At 43.3% G+C, this 27,999-nt stretch overlaps 1 protein-coding gene across 6 annotated transcripts; it reads left to right on the forward strand.

The window, feature by feature from the left end:
- Positions 1-43: 43 nt before the first annotated feature.
- FOXM1 (forkhead box M1) lies at positions 44-27,996 on the forward strand. 6 transcript variants are annotated; one of them, XM_081876248.1, is made up of 10 exons: positions 44-206; positions 4,152-4,296; positions 6,359-6,918; positions 8,099-8,247; positions 9,725-9,925; positions 12,613-12,741; positions 15,106-15,150; positions 16,426-16,504; positions 17,402-17,571; positions 25,334-27,996. In XM_081876248.1, exons 3-10 carry the CDS (start codon positions 6,405-6,407, stop codon positions 26,402-26,404), a joined length of 2,358 nt encoding a protein of 785 aa, XP_081732374.1. In that variant the 5' UTR covers positions 44-206; positions 4,152-4,296; positions 6,359-6,404; the 3' UTR covers positions 26,405-27,996. The 6 variants fall into 6 exon arrangements, with proteins under 6 accessions (XP_081732374.1, XP_081732376.1, XP_081732373.1 ...); XM_081876247.1 differs by lacking the exon at positions 44-206 and adding an exon at positions 2,679-2,788; XM_081876249.1 differs by lacking the exon at positions 44-206 and adding an exon at positions 2,714-2,732.
- The last annotated feature ends 3 nt before the right edge of the window (positions 27,997-27,999 follow it).

Genomic DNA, 27,999 nt, shown 5'->3' on the forward strand with positions numbered 1-27,999 from the left:
CGTAGGAAAAGGCGGCGGGCGACCGCGGCGGCGGCGGGCGAAGGGCGAAGAGGCCGCGGGCCGGAGAGGCAGGCGGCGCTTGCCAAAGACACGCGCGCGCGGGGTCCCCCCCCCGGCAGGAGCCAAGCGCGGGGTCCCCCTCCCGCCCCGGAGCCGAGCGGCGAAGCCCCAGGAGGAGATTCCCGAGCGAGGCGGCGCTGCCGAAGGTGACGTAAGCTCGGCGTCTCAACGGCGCTTTCAGTTAAGGCGCTAGTCCTGCGCGAACTCGCCCTGCGGCCGGGAGGGGCCTCGGGGCGAAGGAGCCCCAGAAGGGCCCCCGAGGGGCGCTGCTGCTGCTGGTGCTGCTGCTGGTGCTGCTGGTGGTGGTGGTGCTACTATTACTATTATTATTAATACCACTACTCTTATTATATTCATACCCCACCTTTTTCTCTGCTAAAGAGCTGCTAAAAACGTAGAAAAACCAATCAAAAAACCCTAAACTCTTATAGAATTAAAACTAGATACACGTATAAAATCTGATTAAAACACACCAGTAATTACAATAAAAACCACACAGCACCAGCCCTTTTATATAAGTATATGGTTTTCCTACAACAACAAAGAGAGAGAAGCTTAATAGTAATTGCTATTGAATCTCCAGCTTTTGCCTGACTCTGTCCCTTGCTTCATCCCCCCCCCCCTTGGGCAAGGCTGGGAATATGAGGGTGTTTTATGGGCTGCAGCCGTGAGGTGCAATTATTGCTTATTATTGTTTTTGTTGGTGGCAAGGAAAAAAAGGGTATGTAAATAGGAGAATTCCTGGATGTCAAGATCCAGTTTGGGCAAGTACCGTACTCTTTGGTGCAAGAACCCCAGCACAGATTTTAAATCGCAGAATGTGCAGCAAAGCAAGGAAGTATAAGCTGTTAGACCTTTAAAATATGCCTTCTAAACTCCTTCCAAAGTTCCCCTTTTCCCCAGCATAGAAAAAAGTAATGTAATAATGGTTTATTTATAAACTCAAAAGACCAAGTTCATATGCTTTTCCATACAGCAGTCAGAAAACGTTGCATAGGCAGTAAAACCTGATTTAGTTGCAATAGTGGAAGTTCCTAAATTATTGGTATAGGAACACAATAATGGCTTGTAAGAGCCATGCAGTCTGAGCTGTAGCAAGCAGCTCAAAACCTTTTCACACTTTGAACTTCTCTGGTAGACTGAAGGGGAACAAAGGCTTGATTACTGAGTCCCTCCCAAGGTGACAAAAGCCTAGCGGGACAGCTTACAGTGGTGCCTCGCAAGACGAAATTAATTCGTTCCGCGAGTTGCTTCGTCTTGCGATTTTTTCGTCTTGCAGAACGCGGATTCCCTGGGTATTAACAGCTTTAAGAAAAAGGAAGCAAACCCGCAAGACGTTTTTGTCTTGCAAAGCAAGCCCGTAGGGAAATTTGTCTTGCGAAGCACCTCGAAAAACGGAAAACCCTTTTGTCTAGCGAGTTTTTCCTCTTGCGAGGCATTCGTCTTGCGGGGCACCACTGTATTCTGTGGTTTGAACGCTTTCATGCATTGATTAGACTTAAGCATGTTGGTTATATGAGGCTAGTTATCCCCCAGTTTTCTTATAAAAGAATGCAAGCATTCTGCAAAGCAAGACTGAGGTGCTTCCTATGGACCAGTATTCATGAAGGCAAGAAATGACAGCAATTTGTCCAAAAAACACTATGGCAGAGACTACATGGTACACACGCATCAGCACAACCAGACACCTTCATCTGCCCTAACTGCCTCCAAAACATGTTTTTCCCATACTGGTCTAGAGACACACCATGTGCTCTAACTCTCCAACGGTTTGACTTCACCTCCAAAAGCACAGTCTTCCATTGTCTCCTGAGACAAATGGATACCAACTAACATTCTCTTAAGCTGGCCAAAAAAAGAAAGAATAGGCATCACTTGTATAATAAGTAGAATCATTTTAAAAGTATTTTCCTTTTCCTTCTTGCTGATCAGCCATGCTGAACTTCTGGGAAGAAGTGCTAAGTCTTGAGCAGTTCTGGAGTTAGTACTAAATAATAAATAAATGCACCTCTTTTGTTGCAATTCTACATACACTTACCTGGAAGTATGTTCTAATGAACTTCAGACAATGATGTATACAGTGGATGCTTGGGTTGCGTACGTGATCCGTGCAGGAGGCACGTTCGCAACCCGCAGCGCCGCGTCTGCACACACATGGGTTGCGATTTGGCACTTATGCGCAAAGCATGATTTAGTGCTTCTGCGCATGCACGACCACCGAAACCCAGAAGTAACCCGTTCCAGTACTTCCGGGTTTCGGCGGATCCGTAACCCAAAAAAACGCAACCGTGAAGCGTCTGTAACCCAAGATATGACTTGTATGATCAACTACATGAATAGGCAACTTTGAATAAACTGTTCATGTGTAAACAAACAGATGGGCAAAGAAGGTCATTTACTACCCAGTCCTTTTGCTCAATCATCAATGCCAATTGCAACAAAAGTTTACAAAGTTGCCAAGTCCTTCACATGGGGTGATTAAATACCTAAGATTTTTAAGGGGATAAATGTTAGCCATATTTTGAAGACTGCTCATTGTGATGCTGGGAACAGCTTGTGTAGCTCCTATGTGCTGGATGCCAGAGGGAGAGTAATAATAACCTCCATGGAATGTTGGGCATTCCTACTGGTTGGCCTCTGTTAACGGCTACATGGAGACTGTGGAGGGGCAGGTCGGTCACAGAGGACCTTGATGAGATGATTTCATCTTATTTTTGTGCTCCATTTGGTGAGAGACTGTTGTTATTAATTACTCTATCATCAGCCGTTTGCTGAGCTAGCTCCCTTGGGAAATACCTTCCAGTTTAGTTATTCCTGAACATTTGGGTCTCATTACCATGGGGATAGGGACGCGGGTGGTGCTGTGGGTTAAACCACAGTGCCTAGGACTTGCCAATCAGAAGGTCGGCAGTTCAAATCCCCGTGACGGGGTGAGCTCCCGTTGCTTGGTCCCTGCTCCTGCCCACCTAGCAGTTCGAAAGCATGTCAAAAGTGCAAGTAGATAAATAGGAACCGCTCCGGTGGGAAGGTAAATGGTGTTTCCGTGCGCTGCTGTGGTTCACCAGAAGCGGCTTAGTCATACTGGCCACATGACCTGGAAGCTGTACGCTGGCTCCCTCGGCCAATAAAGCAAGATGAGCGCCGCAACCCCAGAGTCAGCCACGACTGGACCTAATGGTCAGGGGTCCCTTTACCTTTACCATGGAGATAAGACAAATGTATATGTCCCTCTTGTTCTCCATTAAATCTGATCAGTTACTTCTATGTTCACCAGAATAGCCACAAGAGCAAAGATTTCTGATTTCAAGAAATGACAGTTGGATAGATTTTTGAAGAATGGCTGGTGCTTTCTCAAATGGTTGTCCTTCAGCTCAGGAACATGTTTCCCCTTTTCCTCTATTTGTTATTTCAATGTGGGACTTTCCCCACCAGTTCTTCTGGGGCAGAGGTTTTCAAAACTGAACTGGGAAGGAACTGTAATGGCGGAGTTTGCTCATCACAGCTGCTCTTCCCTTGTTTTGTATGTTTGGTTGCAGGAGTGTTTGGGATGTGCTCTGAAGTGAATTTTGGCAAAGCAGGATGAGCCTGGCCAAAGCCTTACATGAACCAAGAGGTGGCCATGTTCTGAGGTGCAAAGACTTCTTATGGAGGCAGCCAATACAGTTTTCTTTGGATGATACTGGGATTATGAAGGATTTTATCTCATTTCCTTGCAGGATCAGCTTTTTTCCAGGGGAAAAAGTAGTGGCAAAGCCATTGCCAGCTGTTTCCAGTACTTACAGGATGAAATGGGGACAACTCGAATTCTTTTTAGCTGGCATAGCAAAAGTTTTTATCTTACATGAGGCAGGAAGAACAGAGAAGGATTTCTTGATTAGAGTATATTCTGGTGTTGTAATTTGTATGGTGTGACAAAGTATTTTCCTTTCATTCATTATATTCTGAATGCTTTTATGGGTGAATAATGCAAAGACATTCAAGACGCTTGTAACAGTTCTTGTTTATTATATACTGCAAAATGAAATTAAGAAATTTATTTTAAAATAAATAAATACCGGGATTGTGAAGGATTTTATCTCGTTTCCTTGCAGGATCAGCTTTTTTCCAGGGAAAAAGTAGTTGCCAGGACATTGCCAGCTGTTTCCAGTACTTACGGGAGGAAATGGGGAAAACCTCAAATAATACACTAGTAAAAATCAATGAAACTCTTAGTCCCGTCTATTTATGGCTTTAAAGGTAATAATAACCAGTGCCTTGCATTGTGCCCAGAATACAAGCAGGAGCCCCTGGTTTAACAGACACTTGCTAACCCATTTCCATCAGAAAGCGGGCTGCTCCATTTGTACTAGTTGAAGCTTCTGAACTATCATTAAGGGTAGCCCTACATTAAAAACATTTCAGTAATCTAGACTCAAAATTATGAAGGCAAGGAAGACTTCAGCTTCTGAATCTGGAAAGAGCCTGGAGCCTTCTCTCCCTATGGTGCAAAAATCAAGGTTTGCCAGCTTCTGTGCTTGCCTCTTCTCAATGGTGAGTGGAGGCTCACCATCAATGAAAGCACAGCCTACCACACTGGCAGGGTTTGAAATTAGCAGGGCGCCAGGCACTTTCGCGCCTAAAAATTATCCATTTATGAGCACCTCAAAAGGTCTGGGTGACATTTTCTGTGCCTGGCTGACACTCAAGGATTACTGAAATGTATGTGCTTTGAAGCCTCAAAGCATATGTTAAGGATAGGCAATATGTTAAGGAGTTTAACAATAAAGAGTAGAGTATTTTGAAAACTGAAGTATGGTACCAGTACTTTTATTGTAAACACCAAATTAAACAAGTATCAACATTTTCTGTTCATACTTGTTTAATTTGTGTGATATTAACAATGTGTCACTTTTGTGAATTGCATATTAGTTCATGCTTAACAAAATAATAAATAAAAAGTGTTGCTGACCCTCCCCAGAAATGGCAACTAGACTTTCTGTTTTGGTGCCCACAACCCAGGTCCCAGGAGCCATTTGGCTCCTAGCTTTTCTATCCCGATTTCTAACACCGCACACTGGGAGTTCATCATGAAAATATTTTAGTTAGTTAATAAGTTAGATATGAGATTGATATCCTACCCCTCAGTATTAGTGCTCGCAGACGTAGAGCAGCTTGAAGAAATATTTTTTTAAAAAAAATAAAACTATTCAGAAACAGTTTAAAATAGAGCAGTAAAATCACATTGGCAAAAGGATTAAAATCCTAGTGCTCAAAGACAAAAGTGTCAGGCCCTTGGGTGTAACTGAACCAGCGCTTCCAAGGCCCATCTCCTGCACTTTGCCGCTTGCTTTTCCAGCAGGCAGGCAGATGAGGCCCACTAGGCTGTCCAGGAGGAATTTCACTTGATGTACTAGTCCGACAGGGCGGAAAGCAATTCATGCCAGATCAAACAGCACCTTCAAGCTTTGAGTGCCACTCCATCCAGAACAGAATTCCACCCTGCCCAGTCCTTTGAATTATCCACTAACTTGTACCTCCATCTTTTCTGAATTCAGCTGCAGTTTATTTGCTCACATCCCAGCCAAACTTTTACAGCTAGCAGCATATTTTTTTTTTATGGTAATGAGAAAGCCTGATAGCACATTCCCTCCAAGAATAAGGAAATTAAAGTCTTATTCTGAGCTTTAATTTCTTTATTTCCTTAATTTTGCTAAACCTTGCACACAAACCACAAAAGTTACTGGCCCAAATGAAAAGTTAGTCGCTGCCTGACTGTTCATATCTGGGTTGGTCATTTCTAGCACATTAATGTTCCCAAAGGGAGAGGGGAATCCAGTTCTAAATTCCAGTTTAGAAAACTTTCCTTGCCTGGTCTAGGCAACCCAGTCAATGCATAACAACAGTGGCAAACCATATGTTTTTGGGAAGCCACCAACAGGGTCTGGGAGGCAGTAGCCTTTGTGATATTCAGAGACGTACTGTTTCTGAAACTTTGAGGTTGCCTATGTATCATTAATCAGCTCTTATTTCACATACCTGCATTTACTGTAGAGAACTATTTGATCCTGAGGTAGAGTAGTGGGACGGGACCCACTGGTCCAAGGTGGGGTACAATATTAAGAAATGGATCCTCAAAAACACGTTTGGGTTAAAAGTGGACCCAAGGTTTGAAAAGGTTGAAGATTCCTACTGTAGAACACAATTCATTCATTAAAAAAATATATTCCAGGAAACCTAGCAGCTGATTTCAAGACACTCCCTCGCAATTTGTCACATGTTCTCGTAAGTGGACAGAAATGTTGTTCTTTGTGTTTTTCAGGTTCCTTCATTCTGTCCTCAATGGAGATTGACTGCACAGGTCAAGGATGAAGAGCAGCCCTCACAGGCCCCTGATTCTCAAGAGACGGAAGCTGTCTTTCCCACATAGCGATGCCGCGAGCGCCTTAGCAGGAGATGAGCCCAGTGGCCAGAATGTTGGGTCTCCTAAGCAGGAAGAAGCAAAGCCTAAGGAGTACGGCACAGACAAAACGGAACCTGGAAATCGAGAAGTCCCTGTGGGTGGGATTAAGATAATAGACCACCCGACATTGTCAGATGCCCAGGTGGTAGCTATTCCTGCTAACACAGATGTCCAAAGTATCATTGATGCTCTAACAGCCAAGGGGAAAGAATCTGGCAGTAATGGGCCTAGCAAATTTATTCTCATCAGTAGCAGCTCTCCTAGAATGGAGAGAAGAGAGTTCAAGAATCTTTTCAAATCTGATGAGGAGCACAGCACTGCCCACGACAAGGCAGAAGAGGATGACAAGTACATTGGGCAAAGCTCTGCATTAATGGAAGAGTTGCTGTCTATGGATGGACGAGAACCGGAAGAAAACAGTATGTAGTTTTTCCCGCGGGCTCCCAAGGCTTGCGGATAGCTTCCTGAAGCCTGGAGAGCAAGAGGGGTCGGTGCGCACCGACCCCTCTCGCTCTCCAGGCTTCAGCAAAAGCCTGCATTCGCCCCATAGGACGCACACACATTTCCCCTTCATTTTTGGAGGGGGAAAAGTGCGTCCTATAGGGCGAAAAATACGGTAATCTGTTGTGACAGCATGGGTAGGAAAGGCAGAGGTACAGGGGAAGCTGTTTGTTACATTTCCCCTCTTGGGGAAATGGATTTCCTTGCACTGGGTTCAGAGCAAATTAGTTCCTTTGAGAGGGGCATGTCTATGGAACGAGTATAGGTAATGGAGGAGGTCACAATTCTGCTACTTTGAATGTGGTAGGCAGGAAAAATTGTGGTGGAACTAGAACAAATTGTTCCAGGCAAGGGACGAGGCTGCCTTAAGGATAACATAGCAAAAGTGGGGGAGCTTATGGTTTAAATCTGTGGATGTCAGTTTCCAATCTTTAAATTATATATTGTCTTTTACTAAAGATTCATAAAAGACTGGTAAAATCATAGCACCATAGAATTATAGAATTGGAGGGGACCAACCCCTTGCATTCCAGGAATTACAACATATAATAATGGGAATAGAATCTAGTACAGTCAAACCTTGGTTCTCAAACGGCTCCATTTTCGAATGTTTCGGCTCCTGAATGCTGAAAACCCGGAAGTAAATGTTCCGGTTTTTGAACGTTTTTCGGAACCCGAATGTCCAACACAGCTTCTGTTTGAGTACAAGAAGCTCTTGCAACCAGTCAGAAGCTGCGCCTCCGTTGTTGAACGTTTCAGAAGTTGAATGGTCTTCCAGAATGGATTACGTTCAACAACTGAGATTGACTGTTCTCCTTCAACAATAATACCTACATTCTTAAATTTCTGTCTGTCAGACTGTACTTCAAGGCACAGAAGCAGGGCCAATGACATGTTGGCAACCATAACTGTGCATGGGACTGAGCAGCGAGAGTATGTGAAGCTCTATTTATTTCAAGTGCTGCTGCCTAAACTCCATTGTGGGCCTCTCTTGCTACTTATAACTCTGAACTCTGTCTGCTTAAGGCACAAGCTTGAAGCCTTCTTTTGGGAATCTAGGGCTACAAAATGAGAACTTAAGAGTTTGTATTTATCTAGGCAGTGCGGAGACAACAAGCAGTGTCTTGGACAACAGTCTGACTAACATTCAGTGGCTGGGCAATATGAGCTCTAGCGGACTGAGCCCTTGCAGTGTGAAAAAAGAAACGGAGAAGGAGAACCAGACCCCCAGGCAGAAAGCGATTAAGGTAAGCAAGGTGTGCAGCCAAATAAAAGCCATGGAAAGAGAAGCCGAGCCAGGTGTCTGTGCAGACCAGGGCCAGACTGCAATTCAGAGACTCTTGTACCTGCGCTCTCGTGAGACCAGGTTGGGGAGACCCCTCTCATCTGTTGATTTCCCAGTGTTGGTCTGCACCTTTCTACCCACTGTAGTGAGCCAGGGGAGGGAGGGAGGGAAGGAGGTAGACAGAAGGACCAGCAGTGCTTCTAGTGTGGGATAGGCTGCTGTTGACTTTTTATCTTCAGGCACCTCACAATTTAAAGAGCAGGGGAGATCTCTGGATTGTAACTGCAATACCGTATGGGCAAGGAGGCTCACTGCAAACTGGCTTAACACTGCAGATATTTATATTTATGGTGCCAAATGTTCCATGAAATGTCCTTGCTTAGATGGGAACCTTCATTCTTAAGTGCACCTTTCTTTCACCTGATAGCAACGGCAGGCTACTTGTTCCCAGCGTATGGGTTGCTTTAATTCATATTTGCATAATGCTAAAAATAATAATGGATTGCAATTATTACATTGCAATCCCACCTTGACGTTCACCAGGGAGAGAACAGCTGGTGCGGGGTCATGGCGGTGAGCAGCTTTGTTGCTTGGGAGGAATTTAAACCTGACTCATGTCCCACATTCTGTTCACTGCAACACACCGACTACGTAGTTTCACAAACACAGTAAGGAAACCTGGGTTTTCCTAATGTAAGCCTCAATGTTATGTTTCTGCTAAATTAACCATACATAGCATAAGAAGGTAAGACCGTTGCCATGCTGCAGTTTGGCTGGCGGCCACAGGTGGGCCTGCGAATTACAGTATTGCAACAGACTTCTGTGAAATGCTTTGCTAATGGACCTTGAGAAGAGAAGAGGACTAGGGAGATGCCTGCAGGTGGGCAGCCCAGACAATTTGCAGATGAACTATTAGAGCAGCTGGGGCAGCTTCTCTAAAACCGCCCTGTTCTGCCACCACTCTGCACCTCCCTGAGGCAGAAGTGTTGTCTGGGTGAGATGCGCAGGAAGAACATGGGTTCACAGTCAGACTGAGCAGGATTTCACCCCTGCTTATCCTTTGATGAATGGAGGTTTAATCCTGCTCAGTTTGCTAGGATTCCATCCAAGCCCGCTCCTGATTCAAGCAGGGTTTGTATCCCCTGCCCACTCCTGTTTTATCCCCACCCACCTGTCAAATTTGGCCACGAGGGCCGATCAAAGTAAAGATCTCACTCGTGGAGCCAAAAAGGTTTCCCCTCTCTGAGGAGTAGGTGGGGGCTTCACAAGTGGGGATTGGCAAGCAGGGATGCAGCCCCGTGGACTTTAAATATTTGCCCGTTAAAATGGCCAACCCTAACCTATTCAGAGGTTCACTGTTTGGTACATCACAATCCAGAAGCTCTTCATATAACTAACATTCTACAGGCCCTGCACCCTTCATATTGTCTTCTTGTCAGGCCGAGGAAGGTTCTGCAGCGTCTTCCTCTACTACCTCATGGCAGGAGTCCTTCTCTGAACGTCCCCCCTACTCCTATATGGCCATGATCCAGTTTGCCATCAACAGCACTGAGAAGAAGCGCATGATGCTGAAAGATATCTACACCTGGATTGAGGATCATTTCCCTTATTTCAAGCATGTAGCCAAGCCAGGCTGGAAGGTAACGAATACTGTGACCTGTTAAGCTTGCATGAGGAAAAGCGAGGGGAGAAAGTGCATTATGCAAACAACTATCAGTTTTCTCCCTTCGGGTGCAAATGTTACCAGGGCTATGTGTATTCTGCAGGGAAAAAATTAAAATGCTGTGCCAAGAATAGCAGAATCCTGCAACATACATTAACCATAGAAATTAAGCACATTAACATAATTTATCTGCTTTTGCATAATTCTGTTTTGAATAGGATTCCCCCTGTTTCTTATGTTCAGTCTGTAGCAGGCTTGGGGGCACCCCAAGGTTTGGAGAAGTACAGTCATACCTCTAGTTGTGTTAGGTTCATGTTGCAGATTTTAGGGTTGTGAACACGGCAAACCCGGAAGTGTACACTTCCGGGTTTCGCTGCAAACGCAGAAGCGTTCTGCGCGCTTCGCACATGCGCAGGAGCACTCTATTGCATCATGTGCAGAAGCGGCGTTCTACTTATGGACTTTTTGGGGTGCGAACGGCACCCTGGAACGGATCGTGTCCATTAGTAGAGGTACCACTGTACAAAAAACATTGGGGGGGGGGACTACAGGCAGGGAGGGGGAGTTTCTCAGTAGCCATGTAATGCTGACTGTGAGGTCAAGGGGAAGACAAAGGCAGGTAGAACGGAAGGGGGAAGGGGAGCCTTGCCAACTAATGGAAGCACTAAAAAGGAGCAGGCCTGCACTGCAGTGTTTTGTTATAGGTCCATATTGTGAATAATTCCTCGAGTGTATTATCATGAGGACGGGTAAGGAGCTATGCACTCCTATTCCACACCTGTGCTTCTGAGATTTCTGCAGGTATTATCCTTCAAAGTGGGTGAACATCTTTTCAGCCAGAAATGCTACAAACCTGTGGTTGTGTATTTTTTCTTGTTTCGTTTTTAAGAAAACTGAGGTTCTCAGGAAGTTTTGCTGTACAATTTATTTCACTTTCTGTGCTTTCTTGATACCTGTGCAGAATTGCAGCACACACGCGCGCACACACACACACACACACACACACACACACACACAAACAAGCATATGCATATAGCTAATGAAACAAGGATGAAAAGCAGTTTGATATAAACAGGCATTGATGTGAACCCTTTGTGAAGTTGCATTATAGCAGAAATTAACAATCTTGATGAGCCTGGTGTTTTTAGTATGTGAGGTTATATTCACTCATTTATGGTCTCTTGCCATACTGTATATTTACAATGCCTTGCCCACAAATTCCTGGGGGAGACAATGTATATACCTGCCATCTGTGTTACGCTGTTCTAAATTACTGTGAAAGCAACTCCATGCAATTGCATGTAAGAAAGGCACACATCAGTGTGCATCACTTGATCATTTAGCATTTGAGGGTCCAGTGGTTTGTGTGAAGCGACTTTACTGAAGCATATTATATGTGCTGCTTGACTTCTGATGGATTGTTCACATTTATATGGAAAACATCCATTTGTACTGCAGCCATGAAGCGATGACTATGTAAGTATTAACTGGCCTTGGGGCCATGGAAGTGAATTCAGAATATGAAATGAACCACAAAACAGCTTACTCAAATTGGCAAGCAAAATCTCCTGGTTCAGACATACATGCTCATCAGTTCCTGACTGCAAAACCAAGCATCTATTATGTGTTGCCACATAATAATCACCACAAACAGAACCCCCGCATCACCAGATGTTACCTTAACTGAAATAGTTCTCAACTTTACTCAGATTTCTTGTCTGAATAAAGCAAGGAGGGAGAAGCACTGAACGGAAAACAAGGGCTCTTTTAAACTTTGCCCTGCTGCTCAACTGCCTTGTGCAAAAGAGATCAAAGATGCAGAGCCCTCAAATATTTCACAGTACCTTCACATAATGTATTTCACTCCTGGTACCAGTTCCAGATTCAATACAGTAATTTAGAAGAGATGTTTTATTAACAAGCAAAGTTCCATATAAACACAACATCCACCAACTGAATTTAATCTTCTCTGACTGAACAAGCCAACTCAGAGGCTTGCTCTTAAGAAGCCATTCGTCTTAAAGGTACAGTAACAGATATCAGCATTGGGGAGTGTGGGCAAATGGGGCTGCACCATAGGGGAGAGGATAAGGCATGGAAATGGGGGGTGATTGGTGCAAGGGAGAGTTGAGAAAAGTAAGGAGGGTGAACGGAAAAGGGGAGTGAAGATGAAAATATGGGAGCAAAGAGGGAGGAATGGGAATGGGAGTGAAGATGAAAGCAGGGGCATGAAATGGTCTGAAGAATAATGGGGTGGTCACTTCAAAATTGAGCAGAAGGCAAAAAGGATGCTTAGTAGTTACAATGTGTGGGAGGAGCAAGATGCACCAGGTTGCCATGGGGCTGGTTTGTGTGCAAAGGAGCTTGCACAAAGGGAGGAGGAGGAGGAGTCGTGGACATGGGGGTAAAGGTGAAAATGGGTGCAAAGTAGGGCTACAGAAGAGAAGGGGCTTGAAAATTGGGTTGGAAAGGTGAAAAGTGATCTCGGCAGTTGCATGGGGCGGGAAGAGGAAGCCCTATGGGGTTAAAGTGGGGAACATGGCAGGGGCACAGCCCCTGTAGATACAGAGGACTCAAAGCCAAGGTCTTTGTGAATTATCAAGATTTCATCTGAAGAATCCACTGATAACAAAAAACAGCAAGCATTTCTCCTTTCCTATCCAGAACTCTATAAGGCACAATCTTTCTCTTCATGACATGTTTGTTCGAGAGACATCTGCCAATGGCAAAATCTCATTCTGGACCATTCACCCTGAAGCCAACCGCTATTTGACACTGGACCAAGTGTTCAAAGTGAGTACCTTTCATGCAGAAAAGGAGATTGCCCTACCAATTCCTGATTTCTCAAGCACCTGGCTTTTCCATTCTGAGGAGGCAGGTGAAGACATGCTGGTGAGCACTGGATCACCTAGGTTTGGTATTAGAAGGGAAACGGATCACTTGAATTCACAGAAAGGAAATTCTTAAGTACTGGTGTGGCGATAAACCTTTTAAAAGGGTTAAGGAATGCTATCTCATTGTCTAGATAAGTGTGGGGAACATGTGGCCCTCCAAATGTTGCTGGACTTCAACTCCCATGGCCAACGGTTAGGGATGATGGGAATTGTAGTCCAGGAGTATCCAGAGGGCCACAGGATGTAGAACTAGCATACTTTGATTTCAGTAAGCCTTTTGACACAAGTCCTCCATGAAATTCTTGCAGAGAAGCTGGTAAAATTTGGACTGCAGAAGATTATTGTTAAGTGGATTTGTAGCAGGTTGACTGACCGAACCCCAAGAGTGCTCACTAATGTTTCCTCATCATCCTGGAAAAAAGTGACAAATGGGGTGCCACAGGGTTCTGTCCTGGGCCTGTTGTTGTGCTCCATCTTTATATACAACTTGGATGAAGGAATTCAAGGGAGGTTTATCAAATTAGCAGATGACAACAAACTGGGAGGGGTAGCTAATGCTGCGGAAGACAGAATCAGGATAACAGATTGGAGAGCTGAGCCAATAGTAACAACATGAATTTCAATAGGACAAATGAAAGGTTCTGCACTTAGGCAGGAAGAATCAGATGCACAAGTATAAGATCAGGGACAACTGGTTTGCCAGTGGTACATGTGAAAAGGATCCACAAGCTTAACATGACTCAACAGCATGATGCAGCAGCAAAGAGCTAATGCTGTTCTAGGCTGTATCAACAGAAGTCTAGTGTCCAGATCAAGGGAAGGAAGAGTCCCACTCTATTCTGCCTTGGTCAGACCCCACCTGGAATACTTCAACCAGTTCTGGGCAATTTAAGAAGCATAATGACAAGCTAGAATGTGTGCAGGAGAACTATCTGACAGCTGTTTGACAGTGGAACTGACTGCCTTGGAAGGTAGTGGACTCCTTTATTGAAGGTTTTAAAACAGCTTCGATGGCCATTTGTCTGGAATTCTTTAGCTGTGATTCCTGCATTGCAATATAGGACCAGGTGATCCTTTGGGTCCCTTCCAACTCTGCCATGATTCTATGGTCCCCACCTCTAGTCTAGACACATGAATTCCTGGTTGCCATTGAGAAGTCATTTTTAAACATTGGGATGAAAACTGCTCCTAGGAATTAATGGAATAATCCGATATATTAACATAGTACAGTGGTGCCTCGCAAGACGAAAAGAATCCGTTCTGCAAGTCTCTTCATCTTGCGGTTTTTTCGTCTTGCGAAGCAAGCCCATTAGCGGATTAGCACTATTAGCGGCTTAGCGGACCAGCTGATAAGCGGCTTAGCGGCTTAGAAAAAGGGAGGGGAGGAAAAAACCCCCCACAGGAACTCTCAAGACATTTTCGTCTTGCGAAGCAAGCCCATAGGAAATTCGTTTTGCGAAGCACCTCCAAAACGGAAAACCCTTTCATCTAGCAGGTTTTCCGTCTTGCGAGGCATTCGTCTTACGGGGCACCACTGTAGTCAACGGGTAGCAGTATGTCTACCCTCAAGCAAAAGGCGTTCATCTGAAAAGTTTGTTTTTCACCAATGTTCAAAAAATGCCAAATCCAGATCGTTACCTTCCATTGCAGTTTGTAAAGGGCTTGGCTGACAGAGAGGCAGCCTGTTAATGCTTCAGGCTGGAGGTTAGGCAGAGATTTGGATTCCCTCCGTACAAAATATGTCTCAGGTTTCTTCTAAGCCAAATCCACAGCTTGTTTGCATACAGAAGCCTTGCACTCCAGTCCCTTGTAGATGCAAATGGGTTGTGTGTATAAAGGTTGGCAAAATTTTAAAAACAACACCCCCCCCCAAGACCCTAAGTAGGGAAGGGAAGGGGCTAATTTTTGCCATGTCTCCATGGATTGCTATGGACAACCCACACTTCTTTCCTTGCTAAGAGAAAGGTGTGTTTGGGGGCAGCAGGTTGCATGAACCTGGAAACCCGCTTTGTGGTTTGGCCTGGTTATTTTAAAAGTTTTTGTTGAAAAGAGCCTGTTCCTTGTTCTCCCCCAATCTAGCCTCAAACAGGGCTAACCTTCTGATCATTGGAAGCGTTTGGTATTGTACAAAACTTTCAGCATACTTTCTCACTGAGGACTCACAGATTGTCCTGTACTGTCTGCTGTGCCCAAATGTTCCTTTGTTCTCCGGTTTAGCTGACAATTTCCTTTTCATTCCTTTTGTATACTTGGCCACCACCAGCCACTGGATGTGCAGTCACCAGCATCACCCGGGCTCTTGGAATCAGTAAGACCTTCCCTCCTGGTTGGGCTTGGGTTTCTTTCTTCCCTCTTTTGGTGCCTGCAGATGTATAGAGGTTGCTTTACTAGTCAGAGCTGAGATCCTCCTGCAGCTTCCCCTTCTGTGCCTCCTTCAAGTGTGTGGAAAATGAAGGGGCCGCCTTGGCTACCTCCAGTCATGCTACTCGGACCGATGAGTAGATACTTAAGTTTATTCACCGCCTTTTAATTTGGGGGAACAAGCAAATATTTGGTCAAATGGTGGGTTTTCAGCACATTAAAACAACAACAACTTGCAAGTGCATTTTTAGATTATTTCTGTTGTAGTGCTTGGTTTAAAGGAGCAAATGAAGCCTCTTAATATACAGTGGTGCCTCACAAGACAAAAAGCATCCGTTCCGCGAGTCTCTTCGTCTAGTGGTTTTTTCGTCTTGCGAAGCAAGCCCATTGACGGCTTAGCGGATTAGTGCTATTAGCGGTTTAGCGGCTTTTAGCGGCTTAGCGGATAAGCAGCTTAGAAAAGGGGGGGGGAAGGGGGAAAACCGCAGGAACTCGCAAGACATTTTCGTCTTGCGAAGCAAGCCCATAGGAAATTTGTTTTGCGAAGCACCTCCAAAACGGAAAACTCTTTCGTCTAGCGAGTTTTCCGACTTGCGAGGCATTCGTCTTGCGGGGCACCACTGTATCTAGAACACGGTGAGAGAGAGCACAATGGGGGGGTGAGTGGAGGGCGGGCTCATGGCATCATCGCTTGCATCCTGACAGCAGCCAACAATGCTGATAGGACTGAAACTAAAAACTCTTTTCCATGTGATGATAATCTTGCAAATAGCTAGTTTGACTGACTCCATATATCAAGTGGCGCTGTCTCTGCTTGCTGCTGCTCCTTTTCTTCTGCCATTGTGCTCAAGCATGTTGAACTTGGGTAGAACGACACACACTGCACAATTAATCTTTTTATCTTTATTTCTTCAGGCAGTGAGAGTTATCAAACTCAGCTCCTTTCTCTCTCCACCCCCCCCCCTTCCTGCCTGAAGAACAGCTGTGGAAGGAGTTCTGTTGTGCCACCTCTATGGGGTTTGTGGGGTGACAGTCAGCAAAGACACGGGTGTCTGCTTGCAGCAGGAGGTGACACAGATCGCCCCATAGCTCTGTAGGACTGTGCCAGTTAAATTCCTTATATTAGTTCAGCACTGCCCTCCGGATCCATACAAAGCAGCTGGGCAATTGCAGCTTCTCTAACTTTTGTTTTCTTGTCTCTCTTAATCTAAAACTAATGTAGCAGCAAAAACGGCACATTCCAGATCTACAGAAGAATATGAGAAGCACTAGCAGTCGTAAAAATGAGCCACAGACTGCACGTGAGTGTATACTCTACATCTCTACCAATCCCAGAGAAAAATTCTTCTCCCTAACGAAACCCCAACAGTGGATTTAATGGGAACCGTGACAAGGGTGTTTTCTACACATGTTGGAGGTATTAAGCTGGCGTGCATGTGAGGGCTGGAGGGCTGTAACGGAAAAGGCAAAGCAAGGCAGGAAGCAGAGACCAGCAAAGCAAAATTCAGGGGGTAAATGTCAGTCCTCCGTAAGGGCCAGGCAGAATTCTTAGCCTGGGGGTGAACCCCTGTGTGAAACTGCAGCCCCGCAAAAGAGCCTCCAGGCACTCAGCAATACCTGGCAGTACCTGCTACATGAGAGCATGTACACTTACTTGCAGACAGTCTCAGGTTCAATCCTTACTTCTCCACTTAAAGAAGTACAGGGAAAGGCCTCTGTACTTGCCTGTCAGAGTAGCACTGATCTGGCAGGATCCTGGGTTAACTCTACACAAGGCAGCTTCATTATTCAAGATCTTTCCAAGCTTCTTCCCCAGCGTCTGTCTGGGTATAATACAAAGTCCACTAACTGGCTAAGGACTGGGACTTTCCGTGTATGTGGAGACACTGAAAATTCCCAGGTTTGAAATAAAAGGTCTATGTACAAGCATAAAGCATGGTGCTAGTGAACTACTTCCTAAGCCACAACGAGCTGTCAGTAGAATACTCACAATAGTCAGTCTAGTGCTTCCATTCCCAGAAAAGCAGCAAGGAATTACTCTTGTGTGGAGTTTTGAATCGAAGGAGGACACTGATGCAACTGAGATGAAAGCAGAGATTTCCCAGTACAAAACTGGGAAGGCTCTGGTGGCTGATCAATTAAAATTGAGGAAGTATCTTTTACAGATACTGGGCTAAGACCTCTTTTTTCCTTCCTAGGCCGAAAAATGAAGCCCTTGCTGCCACGTGTCAACTCCTACCTAGTTCCAATTCACTTTCCTTTGAGTCAGTCCGTCATCCTTCAACCTTCTTCAAAGATGCCTCTTCCTGCATCCCAGGGTGCCTCAGAGACCATGCAGAGCAGCAAACCGGTGTGCATTGCTCCAAAGGTCAGACTGTATATCAGTACCCAACTCCATGCTTGTGCCTGAGAATGAGAATAAATTTGCAGCCTGGCTGTCGGGGCCGGCATTTCCCACTTCCAGAGTGGTTCCCCTCATTCCACATTTGTACTGAGGACTTCCGGGTTTAGTGCCATCGGTAATGGCGGAATTCCTCTGACCAAGAGGAATTTTCCCTGTGGGAATTTGGGTCTGGCTGCCACGGCGAAGGCAGAGACCCGTTAAAAATCGCAGGCGCTGAAGCCTGTGAACGTGGGGATTCGGCTGGCACCTTTTGCGCCTCCCCTGCTCGCGGGGAAACCCGATTTTGGGGATCCGGAGCGAAGTGGGGTGAGCGGTGCGGTGCTTTGAATCGACTGCTTTTTCCACGGAGCGAAGCCGCATAGCCGTTACCGGAGAGCGCTGACCTTTTCCTGTGGTTAATCGGACATTAAAGCAACTACCCGTGAGTAGAATGAAGTAGGAGAATTGGATTTTCAAAAAGCTTTAATTTGGCAACGAAAACGGGGGAGGTTCAACACAGGAAGTCTGCCTTCCCCCTTTTGTAAACAGACTGAAGCAAGGAAGCTGTAAGCTGAAGCCTTGGAAAGCCTACTTGTAAAGGGCTAAATTTTCACCAGGAAAAAAAATCAATATTGAACCCCCCTCGGATGCAGGAGAAGGGGGGGGGGGAGTTTCGGACTGAATTTGCCTGCAGGAGAGAGTGGGAAGAGAGTTAAAAGCACTACCGCTCTGACCCTGGGAACGGGCTCCTATTGAGGTGCTTTGGAACATTCGTTGACAGCTAGATAAATAAGAAGAGATACATTGAATTACATTCTTGCGACTGTTTCCGTCTGTGTTATAAAGGACTAAAAGTTGAAAATTGAAACTAAGTCTACTTATTTGAACTGTATTTGGATATTTGGAAATTACAGACTAACACAAATAGAAACTGTTTCCCCCTAGAGGAAGCTGCTATTGTTACAAGAGCTGGGCTAGGGAATTTCCACTGCAAGATAAATTGTGTGACTGTGAGACTGACCTTGAATCTTTAAGTGTTATGGCCAACTTCTGAAAAAACATTAAAGTCTGGGAAGACTTTGCAGCAGCCAAGGAGAGCCTCAACATCAGGTCCCTCTTCCTCTGCAGCTGCTGTGCCAGTACATTCTAAATTGAAAGGAATGTCAGAAGACGCTTTAGCGGTGGCACTAAGCAAGATAAGTGACTCTTTGGATCAACTTAACAAGAAAGTTGACACTACAACTACTAAAATTGACTTAAACAGAGAAAGTATAAATTTAAATACAGAAAGTATAAATAAGTTGGGACAAAAAAGTGAATACCAATACAGAGGCTATTCAGAAATTGGTACAGGAGTCTACTTTGATACGGCAGACAGCGGAGGAAGCTAGGGAAAAAGCTGCTGCTGTGGAATGCAAAGTAACACAATTAGAGAGTGAAAGAGTTCCAGACCTGCAGAGACAACTTGACGATCACAAATTGACCCTTTCTATGATTGAACTTAAAGAAAAACAGACGAACTTGAGGATCAGGGCTTTGCCTGAATTGGAGAAGGAAAGTTTGATAGACTTTCTTATGCAGGAATTTGCTGATTTTTGGGACGTGGATTTGGATCAAGAGGAATTTAAAATTGTGAGGGCTTTCAGACTTGGAAGAGGAGGGAAAAAAGAGAAAAATAGAATACGAGATTGTTTGATTACCCTCCGAACTAAAGAAGAGAGAGATAAAATTCTGGGTTGGCACTATCGGAAGAACTTAGTAGTTCAACAGTCAAGTGTGGAAATTTTTAAAGACGTCCCAAAATATCTTCTGGATCTTAGACCTGACTACGGAGATTGGGTTGTCCTGCTGAGAAAGAACGAAATCAAATTTAGGTGGGAGTTTCCCCAAGGTTTATCCTTCAGTTTCAAAGGAAGGAAAATCAAAATAAGATCGGTAGAAGACAAGGTAAAGTTTTTGGATAAATACGAAGAAGACTTGCAGAAGGAAGCTGGAAAAGAGCCAAGAGCATCGAACAGGAAATCGCCAGATAGAGGACTCGAGCAAAGAGCATTGGACAGAAGATCACCAAATAAAGGAACAGTGGAGATAGCAGCATTATCTTTTGGATTGGACCCCCCAGTGAACCTGCCGTCGATACTACCAACAGAAGAAGAGCAAGCACTGGGGGCAGTTGGAGGAAAATCAGAGTAATTACATCATGGCACTGCAAATATTAAGTTGGAATGTTAATGGACTGAAGTCCCCTGAAAAAAGGCGCAGAGTCTTTCATTTATTAAAAAAAGAACAATTGGACTTGATCTGCCTACAAGAAACACATGTGATAAGGCTACACAGAAAGATATTGAGTAATAAAAGGTTGGGTTTATTTCATTAGATAAAGTTAAAAAAAGAGTAGTACTCTATGCAAAAGAGAGCCTATCACCGAAATTTATATTCAAAGACGACCAAGGAAGATTCGTTGCAATCGAAATTCAATCACAAGGAGAGAAATTCTTGATAGTAGGCATCTACGCACCAAATGAAGGAAAATCGGATTTTTTAAAGAAACTACATGAGATTCTGTTGGATTATATGGACTATAATATGATATTGATGGGAGATATGAATGGAGTGGTGTCTACAAACATGGATAAGGCCCAGAGACAGGTAGTCACCAAAGATGGTAGACTACCAAAAACTTTTTTTGACATGACTGAAAATATGGACTTAGCTGATATTTGGAGAATGAAGAACCCTCTGGGAAGAGAGGGAACTTTCTTCTCTGAGGCTAAAATGACATGGACAAGAATTGACCAGATTTGGGTAACTAGAGGATAGTCTCCAAAGACCAGTAAAGTGGAGATTTGCCCCAAGACTTGCTCTGATCATAACGCAGTGAAGATGGAAATGAGATTGACGCCAATTGGTTCCTTCAGATGGAGGGTGAATGACACATTGTTTAGGAGTGAAGAAGTGATCAAGAAGGCCCAAAAAACCTTGAGAGACTTTCGAGACAAATATGAGCACAACAGTGGGAAAAAGAGTAATCTGGGATGCAAGCAAGGCGGTCATGAGAGGATTCCTGATACAACAGAATGCAATTAAGAAGAGAACCCAAAATGAAAAAAAGGATAAAGTTTTGGAAAAAATAAAGGAAGGTGAGAAGAAGTTGAGAGTAAAACCAAAATCACAGGAGATCCTGAAAGAGATAAAGTTATATCAAGTACAATACATGAAATTGACGAATCAGGAAATAGAATGGAAGATCAAACAGATGAGACAAAAGACATTTGAATCGGCAAATAAATGTAGGAAATTGCTGGCTTGGCAAATGAAAAAAAGACAAAAACTTAATACTATTACGAATTTGGAAGTGGAAGGAAAGAATATCCAGAACCCAGTGGAGATTAGGAAGTGTTTCCAGATGTATTTTAAACAACTTTATACACAGGAAAAGGAGAAGGAAATGGATATTGATCGATTTTTGAAAATAAATGGATTACATAAAATCTCTCAGGGAAACCAGTTAATGTTGAACTATAAAATAACAGATCAGGAAGTGGAAGGGGCCATTCAGGATATGCAATTAGGAAAATCTCCAGGACCGGATGGATTGACTTCAAGGTACTACAGGTCTCTGAAAGAATGGTTAATACAACCACTGAAGGAAGTCTGTAACGAAATATTGGAGGGGAAAAGGACACCAGAGTCGTGGAAGGAAGCTTATATTACATTTATACCGAAAACAGAGACTGAAAAGACACAGCTTAAGAACTACCGCCCCATATCGCTTAATGTGGATTACAAAATTTTTGCAGATATTTTGGCAAAAAGATTTAAAAAGGTGTTAATAGAAGAAATTCATAAAGACCAAGCCGGCTTTCTCCCGGGCAGACATTTGTCTGATAATACGAGAAATATAATTAATATTTTAGAAAAATTACAAGTGAATATTAATACTAAGGCAGTTTTGATTTTTGTGGACGCAGAGAAGGCCTTTGACAACATCTCTTGGAGTTTTATGAAGAAGAATTTACAGGGGATGGGGGTAGGCCAAGGTTTTGAAAATGGTATAGGTTCAATTTACTCAGAGCAAAAGGCAAAATTAATTGTGAATAATGTAGTGACAGAAGAGTTTAAGATTGAGAAAGGAACACGACAAGGTTGCCCAATCTCTCCATTGCTTTTTATATCGGTCCTGGAGGTTTTGTTAAATATGATCAGAAAGGACCAATTGGTTAAAGGCATACAAGTGGGAGCTAAACAGTACAAATTGAAAGCATTTGCAGACGATTTAGTATTGACTTTGCAGGAGCCAGAATCTAGTACCAAAAGGGTACTGGAATTGATTCAAGAATTTGGTCAGGTAGCAGGTTTTAAGTTGAACAAGATGAAAACTAAGGTTCTAGAGAAAAATTTAACTGTGAATGAGAGAGAGAAGTTCCAGGAAGAGACAGGACTAACATTGGTTAAGAAAGTGAAATATTTAGGGGTTAACATGACTGCTAAGAATGTTAATTTGTTTAAAGATAACTGTGAAAAATGTTGGACTGAGGTGAAAAAAGACTTAGAAATATGGTCAAATTTGAAGCTATCATTGCTAGGCCGAATTGCTGTGATAAAAATGAATGTATTGCCAAGGATGTTGTTTTTGTTTCAAACTTTGCAGAGTTTGGACAAGATGGACTGTTTCAAGAAGTGGCAGAGAGATATTTCTAGATTTGTCTGGCAGGGCAAGAAGCCTCAAATAAAATTTAAGATACTAACTGATGCTAAAGAAAGAGGTGGATTTGCCCTGCCAGACCTCAAACTTTATTATGAATCAGCCGCATTTTGTTGGCTGAAGGAATGGCTGCTTCTTGAAAACACTGACGTATTGGATTTGGAAGGGTTCAACAATGTATTTGGTTGGCATGCATATTTGTGGTATGATAAGGTCAAAGCATATAAAGCGTTTAAAAACCATATTGTCAGAAAAGCACTGTTTAATGTTTGGATAAGATATAAGGATTTGTTAGAAAATAAAACCCCAAGATGATTGTCACCAATGGAAGCGAAGGCACAGAAAAAACTCAATATGGAGGCCAATTGGCCAAAATATTGGGAAATTTTGGAACAAGTTGGAGACAGAATAAAGCCGCAAAGCTTTGAGAAATTAAAAAATAAAGTGTGAGATTGGCTCCATTATTATCAAATAATGGAGGCATATAATTTGGATAAAAAAGTTGGCTTCCAGGTGGAAAAATCAAAATTGGAAACAGAATTGTTAGACCCTAAAATTAAGAATCTTTCAAGAATGTATAACTTGCTGTTGAAATGGAATACTCAGGACGAAACGGTGAAATCTGCTATGATTAAATGGGCACAAGATGTTGGACATAACATTATGATGGCTGACTGGGAACAGTTATGCACCACAGGTATGAAATTTACGGCATGTAATGCCCTAAGAGAGAATTTAATGAAAATGATTTACAGGTGGTACATAACGCCAGTCAAGCTTGCAAAGATCTATCACTTGCCTGAAAATAAATGTTGGAAATGTAATGAGACTGAAGGTACATTCTTTCACCTTTGGTGGACATGCCCAAGGATTAAGACATTCTGGGAGATGATTTATAATGAAATGAAAAAGGTATTTAAATATACCTTCCTGAAGAAACCAGAGGCCTTTCTCCTGGGCATGGTCGGCCAATTGGTGCCAAAGAAGGATAGAACTTTCTTTATGTATGCGACAACAGCAGCAAGAATACTCATCGCGAGGTACTGGAAGACACAAGATTTACCCACCCGGGAAGAATGGCAGATGAAGGTGATGGACTATATGGAACTGGAGGAAATGACTGGCAGAGTCCGAGACCAGGGAGAAGAGTCGGTGGAGGAAGATTGGAAAAAAATTAAAGATTATTTACAGAAATACTGTAAAATTAAGGAGCTTTAGAAAAAAGGTGGAATAAAGTTATATGGCTTTGGCAGAAATGTTAGAAGGAACTAGGCATAGATAGATGGTTAATGTATTAAAAGGGGGAAAAAACTAGGTTACAATATGTTAAAATTAACTATAAGACAGAAAATAGATGAAGATGGAAAGGACTTGCTGAAATAGTTAATTGAAGTGGAATACAAAAAGGGAGGCGTTGAGGAAGTCAATGAAATAAGGGTATGAAAGTTAAGATCGAAAAGATTGGAAGTGTTTTTAATTGTTTTTGTTTTGTTTTGGTAATTTAATGTTTTATGTAGTGTTTTTTGTTTTTGTTTCTGTTTTTCTATGTTTAACCTTTCTTTTTTCTTTTTGTAATTTTCAAAATCTTAATAAATATTATTTATAAAAATAAAAATAAAATGATTTGATAGTGCTGTTTTGTAAAGGATATTGCGCTCATTGGGTTTAATCGCCACAATCACCCGAGACCTTATCATCATCATAATCAGATAAAATAAAATAAAAATCCTTCCAGTAGCACCTTAGAGACCAACTAAGTTTGTTATTGGTATGAGTTTTCGTGTGCATGCACACTTCTTTAGATACCTTGTTGATGGACTTCCATTTCGTACGGCTCAATGTGGTGCCTTCCATAGTTCTAGTTACAGGTTGGTCTGCCGCAGTCTACAGCAGACCAACACAGCTACCTACCTGTAACTATCATCATCAGATGTATACGTCACTTATTGTATACAGTACTATACATCACATCTTTAAGCAACTTACAAAAGATTGAGAACCAAAAAGGCATAGCAGAAAATAAAAGCAATACCTTAAAACCGCTTCAATGACCCATAAAGAAGCAATCCAAAATTACGAAATTGTTTAAATGGTTTTAAAAGCTCTCAAAGCAGCTTACAAAACAAAATAATTACCAGTATACACCAGTAGAAGAGGAGCAAAAAAAAAACAAGTTGTAGTTTGTATTCCCATTTTGTTTTGTTTTTTTCTGTTGTGCACCACCCTGCGATCTTTGGATGAAGGGTGATATACAAATTTAATTAGTAAAGAATAAAAAATAAAATACATTTACTGCACAGCCCTATGCATTATCTACTCAAAAGGCAGTCCCATTGGGTTCATGGGGCTTACTCCCAGGTAGGATTGAAAACCTAAAGCCAGCATATAGGGATCCCAAATACGATTAAAAGCTTGAAAGAAAAGGATGAATTTTGGGGCCTAAAGGATTAAAATGGAACCTGTCTGAGGAGGGAGTTCCCCAGTTCTCTGAACCAGTCCTACAGGATTCAGAGAGCTTGAAATAAGGAGCTGACTAGCCTCCAGTTACCAGCTGCCCACGAGGGCTGCTTGGACTTGGGGGTAAAAGGCAGCATTTCTTTCACAGCTGATCCTGTTGAACGTGTGCTGCTTGTGTAGCCTAGGGACAGGGAAGATTTGACCCTCCAGATGTTGTTGGACCTTTTGGCTATACCTGCCTCTGGCATGTGGTCCCCCAAGTACTAGAGTCTTTCGGGGGATGAGAATGACACTGCTCCCCAATACTAAGAGAGAGGGAGAGCAACCTCTTGCTTTGCCCTCATCTTCATATGTCAATTGCCAGGAAGAGATTTCTCCTCACAGTGAACATTTGTGGAAAGCTCGTTACAAATGGCTAATTGATATTAAGCAGAGCACCCATCAAGACACACATACACGCACATCTGTATCTTAATGTAATGTCCATAACTTTTCTGTTACTTCCTTGTTTTGTGAGGTTTTTTTTTATCAATATCTTGCTGTCAAATATACTTTACTGTCTCTCATTCTGTCTTCCTATTGCAGGTGTTGCCGTCCAGTGAAGAGCCAACCCTGCTCCCAGCTCCCATCCCCATCAAGGAGGAGACTTGTGATGGAGAGTTATCTCCATTTACATCCCAGCAGTCCATAAAGCAGGACGCCTGTTGGATAAGCAAAGAATCATTCTCCGCAGCCCTGCATATAAAAGAGGAGAGTGACAACTTTCATTCCAACACATGGGCCCCTCGGTTTCTCCCCACAGTGTCTACAAAGGTAGAGCCAGCGCAACTGGGTGAACAACCAGACATAGTTCTTCCAGCCCCACCTGCAAAGCAGAAGAGACCATTTACAGCTCTCAAGTCACCATCCCGGAGCAAGTTGGACACACTGGTTATAAAGAGACAAGAGAGGCAAGAAATGGGCAGATCCAGAAGGAAACAGCACTTAGCCCTGCCTTCCTCTGAAGAACCAGTCCTCCTCCTGCAACCCACCCGTAGGTCAGAGTCATGCACGGTGGGAAATGACCCTCCCTTTGCAACGGATACTCATCCTGTGGAAAGTACATCTCAGTTTAGTTGCTCTCAGGGAGAAGTCATTCCTTTTAAATCTGCAATAAAAGAGATGTTCTGCAAGCTGCCCATTTCTTCCGTACCTAGTAAAGCCCCCATAACCACCCCGGCACCATTCCTGGCAACTACTGACCCCTGGAGATTGGCACCTTTTGTCAAGGAAACTAGTGATCTGCTTTGCAGTCCTGTGAGAACTCCTCCAACCTCATTAATATCCCTTCAGGGGAACCTGGACATCCTGGGACTTGGCAGCACTCCCTTAAGGCCATCGCTATGTGATTCCCCACAGCTGCCACTCCTAAATGCCGAAACCAATGACATGGTCTCTGGGCCCTTGACCAGCTCTCCTGCAACCAGCAAACAGTCGTCCCCAGAGCTTCAAGCCTCTGCTCTTCCTGAAAACCATTCATTCTTGGAAGGCCTGGTCCTGGACACCATGAATGACAGTTTGAGCAAAATCCTACTAGATGTCAGTTTTCCTGGCCTCGAGGATGACAACTTGGGTACTGATCTCAGTTGGTCACAGTTAATTCCTGAACTGAAATGACCACATTTTGTTTATAGATTCTGGTTTAGTGCAAACCACCAAGGGACGCAGTTGGTGGGTTGTTTTTTAACTGACTCCCAAGCTGTTATCACATTAGGATGATCCTATCATATAGCTGGTCATAGAATGATCCAGAAGCTGCTTGGAGTCCTAATGGATATTGCTATTGATTGGACAGAGCCAATCCACTGGACAATCAATGACATCTAAGTCTGTTACTTACAAAACATAGTGAAAATCCCTTTTAATAGCCCTCCCATTTGATAGAGCATCTAATGTACATATGTTGGCCTTTGTATATATTTGTATATTTTAGTGCCTTTTAAAGTATAAAGATGGTGACTAAATGCAAAAGAAGATGAGATTCTTGTATGTTTAATATGTTTAATAACTGCAGAGGGAACATCAGCTGGTTCTGTTTGTAAATAAAAGAGATGCATCTGCCAAAAGTTTTCTGTTACACTACACATTAAATGCAAGTGCTCTGAAATCCTACGTGGCCTTCGGTCACTTATTTCCACTTATGGAAATAACTATAACAAATAACTATTCTTTGTTTTGTGCCTTTAATAGGAACCTAGCATGAAGGAATTTAGCAGCCAAAGCATTTCCCATTTCTATGTCCATATGAAGAGAAAGCTTTAGCTGCACAACTTTTTATTCCAGGCTCCTGTTAAAGGAACAGGAGTAGGGCCAGGAAAAAAATACATTGGCAACCCTATTCAGAATTCATACACCAGCAGATTGAAATGTCTCTAATCAGAAAAGGGAGATTTTGATTGCCATAGAGACAACTTATAAATATGCTCGGGTGGGATTTGGAGCTGCTGCGTTTTAAATCTCACTGTCACTGCTGATGTCACTTTTCCTGAAACACCTGGTGCTTAAATGCCCAGCAGAGCAGTGGCGCGGCTTAGATGCTCTAAAATCCTCCCAGTAGGGCAAAAGTAACTTCTAACCTAGCACAGCCACACAGACAGGTACCACTACCAAGTAGTGATTCGTGCAAGCAGGGTTGGAAAAAACATGGCCACTACCAGGTAGGAATGCCTGCCACTGTAGTCAAACCAGGTCAGACGCTGCTTCCTTTATAGGGACATGCTATTCAAAGTTTTAGAATGATTGGCTAAAGTGGGGCTCTCTGTTGTTGGATGGACCCAGCTTTCATCAGCCCCAGCAGGGCCAAAAGTGAGGGGTGATGGAGGTCCAGCAACATCTGGAGGGCCAAACCAGATCCAACCCAGGCACCAATTAGCTTCCCAACTTGAGCACTTGATGTAACCTTCAGCAATTAGAGAAATGGGGAAGTGCTTCAAAAATTGATCCTGTAATCTTCATTTGGAGAAAGGGAGCACTTTTAAGCCGGAGATCAAACTTCAAACACACATTTTAAAAACTTGTTTCCCTTCTCTTATATCATATGGGTGAAAAGAAAAGAAAGCAATTGTGTGAAATGTGATTTGTCTTATGCATTGCCTAGCCTTGCCTTAAAAAATAAATGAATCAATAACCCCTGCATAGAAGTACTTCAGCCACAGTCTGTGTTTGTGTTTCTTCTAACAACCTATGCAATAAAGCCAGAGTAGAAAGTGTGA

The sequence above is a fragment of the Podarcis erhardii genome (genome assembly GCF_964252035.2).
Source record: "Podarcis erhardii genome assembly, chromosome: 9".
Taxonomy (NCBI): domain Eukaryota; kingdom Metazoa; phylum Chordata; class Lepidosauria; order Squamata; family Lacertidae; genus Podarcis; species Podarcis erhardii.

What these genes read in the sequence shown, in the direction of transcription:
- FOXM1 (XM_081876248.1), top strand. Translation starts at nt 6,405, where the DNA reads ATGAAGAGCAGCCCTCACAGGCCCCTGATTCTCAAGAGACGGAAGCTG. An exon ending in ACGAGAACCGGAAGAAAACA is followed by an intron (nt 6,919 to 8,098) that starts GTATGTAGTTTT and finishes GTATTTATCTAG; the next exon opens with GCAGTGCGGAGACAACAAGC. An exon ending in CGGTGTGCATTGCTCCAAAG is followed by an intron (nt 17,572 to 25,333) that starts GTCAGACTGTAT and finishes TTCCTATTGCAG; the next exon opens with GTGTTGCCGTCCAGTGAAGA.